A 7,314-nucleotide genomic window follows, 5' to 3' on the forward strand; every position below is an offset into this window, starting at 1 on the left:
CCCTGGCCTCTTGGACACTGTCGATGATACAGTACCTCTTCCATGACACAGCACATTCATTACCATTGTCTTGAATGCACTGCGCACCGAGGGAGGCTTCTTCAGGTGGTGTCCTTTCTGCATGTCCCCTTTTATTTGCACATAACGGTTAATTGCTTTTCCCATTTCCTCCTACCTTCAGGCGGAACCGCACGGCCACGGGAACATCCTGCTCACCACCCTAGAGATCCACAACGAGGTGGCGGGAGGCGAGATCACCACCAGCGTGGCAGACATTAGGAACTCTCAGTCCATGGTGCAGCTGGACAGCACGGCCTCGGCGCACATCCAGTACCGCAAGCAGAGCGGCGGGATCGGGCCGCGCTCCGCCAGCCGCCACTCCCTGGACCGGTCCGCTCAGATAAAACGCAGCCGCCTGCGGAGACGATCCTCGCAGCTCAAAATCAAAATCCCCGATTTAACGGATGTGAACGCCATTGACCGCTGGTCACGGATCATTTTCCCCTCGGTCTTCTCGCTCTTCAACCTCATCTACTGGCTCTACTATGTCTGACTGGGTTGTTTTGTTGAGGTGTTCTTGTTGATTGTTTTCATTTTGTTTCTGTTTTTTTTCCTTGTTCTGTTTTATACATAATGTAATATGTTGAATTAAAGACTGCAACACTACAAGAGGAAAAAGAAAAGACTGAGAAGGACTCCTGCATTCTGGACCAAGTAAATGTTAATTTTTTTTTTACCTGGGAGTGAATTGTTCTTAGTAACAAGGTCTTTTTATTTCCTAAAGTATGTACTGTAATTGGGACTTGTGCCAGCCATTTCCCAACATTTGCTCTTTCCGTAATGTGTACATAGAGGGATATAAAGCCAGCAATTCAATAAATAGTACAATATTTGCAAAAAAGAAAAATAAACACAAAAGCAGTTAAAGCAACAACTTTTCTAATAAAAGAGTGATACAGAAAACTTTATACTCCGCCGATGGTCAGATAAGTACAGGAAAGTCCTAAAATTGCTTCAACAAACGTAGAAGTATGTTTAACTGGCACCCTATGCACTATTAATACATGGAATGATCAGTCTTAGTAAGAAATAACAGCTCTGTTTTTGCCTTGGGTTATGACACAAACTTTACCGAAAAGACTCTGTGTATGTGTCTTTGTTCGTGACGTTGATAATATCCGAGTTACTTGCTAACGTCTAATTTATGCATCGATCCAGTGAAATGTTATTCAAACACAATAACTTATAGTTGTGGATTCTATCCCTCCGTTCTGGATGGCTGTGACTCAGGTTCTGAATATTTGACCTCTTTTTCTTGGCGAAGAAAAAATGTCACTGAAATAACTATTTTGGACATTTGATACGGTGAAAAAAAGCACAAATATCAGTAAAACTGCCATTTTTTCAACTTCTATCTTCTAGCAACAGCGATAGCACAACAGAATTGCACTCAAATTAATCAAACTTCCTCCAACGATCATCTTATTTTCATTTTGAACAGCCAAGGGCCTTAGGGGCAACTGTTTATTCAACCCATGGAGTATTAGGATATTTTTGTACTGTGTGTCTCTAGCTGTTTGGTTTCCTAACCTGTTTTGTTCCTTTTTGCTCAACACCAACTCTGTCATGGCGATAAATGCGGGACAAGAAAACCTATTGTACATAAGTACATAAATGTGTATATACATAAATGTGTATATATAAATACATATATATATATATATACAGTGTGCACAACCCAAAACTAAAATGATCAAATGTTGAGTATTTTGCGATTGTTATGCTGACTTTTAATGGTCATATTAATGAAGACTAAGATGAAGGATCAAACAAATGAACTGACTGGCCAGTTAAAAGTATCAGTTTACTTTCTGAGTAGTTGTGGGCTAACCTGATCACATTCCCTGTCAAACATCTGGCCACGTTGAATTCCACTCTATGTATGTATGTTCAGATCTGCGCGTTAGAGCTTCAATGCAAATGGATTCCAGGACAACTGTCCTGCAACTAACGAGCACACACTAGCATTGAATGTATCCGATCCATTCTTCAGGTAGAGGATAATGAGCCATGGTCATCGTCTCTCCATCAGAATGTAACACGCTCATTCTTACGTTGCCAGCGATGAAGAAAGACGCTTTACAAGCGTGTGCATGTGCATGTGTGAGAGGGAGACGTGAGAGAGAGGAAGGCGTGGGTAGAATGTTTCTTTTTGTGCCGCCCGCTCGACGATGGCAAATGTCAACTTATAATTTGCTTTGTGGGTAAAAATAGCGCTCCTGTCCCAAGTCTGTGGATAAGCCGCCGCTGCATGTGAAGCTACAAACAACAAAGCCAGTCACTACTCATGGACAATGATGAACACCTAAAACATTCCTCCTCCACCGTTCGTGCATGTACATGAACAGACACTTGGTGTGTTGGGGCTGTACGAGAGCAGGGTTTGCCACAAAAATGAGAAAATGTTGTATATGTGTAGTCTGATGTGTGACAAGGACCTGAATGTAATGTAGCTGGATTGTTGCACAACTGCAATTTACTTTCTGGAGACAGGACCGACCTCAGCCCTGATTCATTTAGGGCTTTAGCTGATTTCACACTGCAGCAGTCGACCCAAAGTCTGCTCATCCTGTTTTTTGTAGAAACGGGAGGAAGGGCACTTAGGAACCGGTTCCAAAAAGCGAGGAAAGCTCTAGTTACAAGTGACCAGTCAGAAAAGTGTTTCTCACCACCTTCCAAACTTCACTTCGTATCGAGTGTGTGAAGAAGTAGGAACAGATGTCTCGGTTTAGATTGTTGAGATCGTGGTCTCATGCGTTTAAAGTTACAGTAGAGAGTCGTTCAAGTCTCCGAACCAGTTTGTCCAAAGATGTGTGGAACTGCTTTGTGTTGTTAGGAGATACTTGTACTTACGAAATGGTAGAACGGCTCATCAAGCTTCAGCGTAGTTGTAAATAATAAAAAAAAATGAAGAGATGTCTGAAATGCTGAGGGTAGAATTGAGTCAAACGCTCGTCCTCGTTTACTGGTTCCCATTGGTTCAAAGGACTGATTGATTGGAGGTGGTTGTCGTAAGAGTTGTTCTATTCCCATATTAGTGCGGTTGACAGGACAACTGTTACTCTAGATACTTTATCATGCATGCAACTTCAATTCGTAACTTAAAAAGACTTTAAAAAAAGATATTTGAAAAAACTCATGTCATGAGAACTGCCAATTTCTAATTTTAGAGATGACACGATACCATGTGAGCCTACATAAAAATAAAATAATTAAAAAAAACTAACAAAAAAAAGAGAGTCATCAAAGACTTCAGGTGTTGTTTGGCCTTGGTCCCATAATGGAATGTGAAATGTTCTGTGCTGCCACAAAATGTACTTAGGCTTAGATTTCTACTGTATATCTCTGTATGTTTCTCCTACCTTTTGAACAGATTATCATGTTAAACCATCAAATAAATGCTATACATTGTACCTGTGTATTTGGTGTTGCAAGCATGCATGACACACCATAAATAATCTGCATATGACTGTGCACCGTGTACGGCGAGACAATTCAGTGAACTGCAGCTTCGAACCTTCAATAAACCGTAAAGCTTGAAAAGTGTGGAATGGAAGAGGTTGCCTGTACAAAGCCTGACACTTGGGACTGTCTCATCTTCAACCGTTCTGGTGCCCTTGAGCAAGGCTCTTACTCCCTGAACTGTCTGTTCCAGCGCAGCTGCCCACTCACTGACAGTGAGAGGCTTTCCATTACACTGGGCATCTCCCAGTTGGACTGAGTGTCTTGTGTGTATGCAATGAACTTGCCGAATGCACACCAGGGTGTTGATGTATCAGAGAACAGTACTTCCCTGGTTAAATAAAGATTGTGACAATGTGGAGGTGGAGGTTATTATTATCATGACATGTCAATTTTACCATCCTACTCAGTCTACAGTAACAAGGCTTTTCCTTGCAAAGAGACTTCATTACAACCTGAGAGTTTTCATTTTGGTACCAAACCTAATTCTAGAGATCAAGACTTTTTTATTATTGCCTCCTACCATCACTGTTATCAACCAGTGCTTATGAAAACATAAGGTGTAGTTCCCCCTGAAAGAAGCCCGAAAAAACTGGTTATGTGTATTAATAAAATGTTTCTTGCTGTAAAACTGATAATTAGGGTGATAGAAGGAGGTCAGAGCCACCGAAGGGACCCACATAGAACTATTTTTGATTTGAGGATCCCACAACAGCTCAGTTCTGACAACAGTGCGATAGTGATCTGGGGGCTTCATTCTGCCTCCGTTGAGGTTACAGGCCAACAGTTGTCTGCAAGGAAAGGCAAACCCTCTGAAAGTTGCCTTGATCACACAATTAAACAATCGCCCAAACCTTAAATGCAGAGCTCAACATACTGGACACATACTAACATAGCAATAGCTCATAATATATGAGTCAGTGCTTGGGTCCCTCAGGGCCCACCGGTAATAAGGTTGCATGTGCAGAACAGGGGCTCAAGCCCATGTCCTTTCCCCAAATTAGTCAAAATTTACTGTCTCAACATCAATACTCTCTCTTAGTGACTCTTCCCCATTACTGATGTCTCAGCTCCCCAGGTAGAAGGTTTAACTGTGAGGTACAAGTACAAGTCAATATGTATTATTGTGTTTTTCAGAAAGCTCAGGCTCCTGCAAAAGGTTTGACTATGAGCTTTTAAAATGTTCGCTATCAGTTGAAAAGCTGAAACAATGTGAAATAAAATCTATGAGATCAGATGTTTTAATTAAAGGAAATTAAACGGCATAGCCACTTTGTGAAAGAACATTAAAATCAAAATAAAGAGAAACTGCCTTACAATACACTGTAGCAACACCATCACTCCATTTCACATAGAGGAAATGAGTAGTATATTGCCCATATCACAAGCTATTTATGCATGAAGACTTAGAAAAACGCTGCGTTAGCATCTCCCCACTACCCCTCTCTGAGGTATGAGTCCCTGGGGGCACATGTGATAGACTTTTAATCTCCTTCCATTGGTGCCTTATAATGTATATGGTTTCTATAACCCCAAGGTAAATTGCACAGTTTATCATGAAATTAATAATTAAAGGAAAACTTCACCGAAATCCATTGGGGTCTCCCCGCGCAGGTTCGAATCCTGCCATCTACGATTCCTTTGGTTCCAATGGGGGTTAACCCAAACGATGGCAGGTAATATTTAACATTGAAGAGACAATTAGACTCCTGCATATTTTCTATGCAGAGAAATTATCATTTATTCCTCTGCAAAAGTCCTCTGAAACATCTCAGAGGACTTTTCACTACATGCTCACAGACTACAACTAGTGCTTCCTGTTTATTTCTAAACCTGCACCAACAATGGCCGGGCTGAGAGCGGGGGGCGAAGCTAAACGACAGGTAGGTCCAATCGCTGCAGCTCAGGTGATTCGGGTGAGCGCAATGCATTCTGGGTGTTGTAGGATATGACCATTTTCAACGACAACACATATTATTTCTGTTTTCCGTGTTTTCTCTGGACATAGACCATCAATGTTTAATGTTGATGCACATTTCTGCTGATAAAATGTAAAATATTTACAACACGTCTTGGTCGTCGTTTCAGCTAGTTGTTTAAGCTAGCATAACCTGTGGACACTGTCTGTTCATCCAAACGTAGTGTAGCTGCCTTCCGGCTCGCAGCACAGTCCTGGCCTCTGTAGCATCACATCCACACAAACCAGAGTATAGATCTGTAAAACTCTTGTGCTTCTGTCAAGCTGGTATCAACACACCAGCTCCCATCCCCAGATCTTTCCTGGGAGGGAGAAAAAAGACACTCGTACTGCTCAACGTTGATACTGTAGTTTCTTTTGCTGCACTGGGGAAAAAAAAGTTTTTCTAGTCCTTATTTTAGAAAACAGATAAATAAAGGATTCTGGATCGTACCAAACGTTACAGGGTGAGCTTGGTGTTTCTCAGGAGCAATGTAGTTGTTAAGAGGCTGCCGGAGATATTGTGATAGATGGCTTTGGCTGAACAAGATGCCAAATCACTAATAAAAAGCCCCCGAGAGGGTTATAAAGCAAATGTCAACTGGAGGTTATAGGAACAACGGGAAAGGATATTTTTCACAGGCAGCATCTTCTCTCTCTGCCTTTTAATGGTGGTTTTCAGCTTTGAGCTAGGGCGCTTCAAAAACCAACCAGCTGAATAAAGAGCGCATGTCGATTAATGACCAAACGGCCGAGCCGCCGTGCTTGATTTGCTCAAGAACCCGAGCAAATCCAACTTTCCACAGTCCAAAGGTGTGCAGTTATGCTCAAAGGGGAATAAACGGCTGCAGGTGTGGGACTTTGCTCATCTGTACCTGTGATGAACCAGCGACCGTCCTTTCTCCCAGTCACAGCAGACATAGATCGACAGTCCTTGAAGCACGGTCACTTTTGTTTCTGACAGGTTCGACAACGCTGATGAAACAGGTACATGTTACAGGTTAGTTTCTGGCCGTCAAAGGAACAGATCACTGCTGACAGTGTGGTACTGTGAGCTTTTAGCACTATATCACTCAGTGGCAGCGGTTTCCCTGCAAACATTTCAACTTTTTGCTCAGCGCCCGTTCACCGTTCTCCTAACAGGCTGTCAACAGTTGCATAGCAACAGCAGCCTCCACCGCTGGACGTTCCTACACGCAGTTGATGGGTTTAGTGATGTCGGCCGAGGCCGACTCGGTCCGACGGGGACACGAAGCAGCTTATCAATAAGTTCCTTTCTGTTTTCACTGGCCCGGGTTCAAAGTGCTGAGTGGACGAACCGAGGTGAATCCTCCGCCCTAATCGCTGACCCACATAACCGAGGCCCAAACAAGCGCGAGGCGATGAAGACGCGGGCGCGTTCCTTGTTGCGAAACTCACTGAATGAATTCTTTGTGATGTCTTCTTCCCCTCTTTTATCCGCTCCCTGCCTGCCAGCTGACACACTTTCTTTTAATTCATCAGCAGCACGGCGAGCAATGGAGGGAGCGTGGGAGACAGTAGGAGGGAGAAGGGACGGTTGGAGAGAGAGAGAAAGTGCGCTTCAGCATCAAAAGACTGTCTCGGAGACTAAAGGGAATACATTGAGTCTACCACGTGCTTTTTGATGATGCATTCCTGTTTTATGAACCCAATGATACACAACAGCAGCAGGAGTCGATTAACCTACTTCTCCCGGTGCTGTTCTCACCGTCTGCCTCGCTCGCTTCCTTCACTGCACGCTGGTGCTCTTCGCTTTCTCCCCTCCGCGCGTCGTCACCTGCCTTTTATTTCACCGGTAACAGACTCAGCGGCGT

At 43.2% G+C, this 7,314-nt stretch overlaps 1 protein-coding gene across 5 annotated transcripts in view; it reads left to right on the plus strand.

Annotated features, from left to right (window-relative positions):
- The window catches only part of LOC114867274 (gamma-aminobutyric acid receptor subunit beta-3-like), a 45,400-nt gene extending 41,519 nt beyond the window's left edge, over positions 1-3,881 (plus strand). For all 5 annotated transcript variants that reach the window (XM_029169830.3, XM_029169838.2, XM_041073694.2 and 2 more), the window contains one exon: positions 182-3,881. In XM_029169830.3, the coding sequence (XP_029025663.1) occupies positions 182-553 (372 nt within the window). In that variant the 3' untranslated portion in view covers positions 554-3,881. The remainder of the gene's footprint in view (positions 1-181) is intronic.
- Positions 3,882-7,314: the final 3,433 nt, after the last annotated feature.

Source organism: Betta splendens, chromosome 2, assembly GCF_900634795.4.
Source record: "Betta splendens chromosome 2, fBetSpl5.4, whole genome shotgun sequence".
Taxonomy (NCBI): Eukaryota; Metazoa; Chordata; class Actinopteri; order Anabantiformes; family Osphronemidae; genus Betta; species Betta splendens.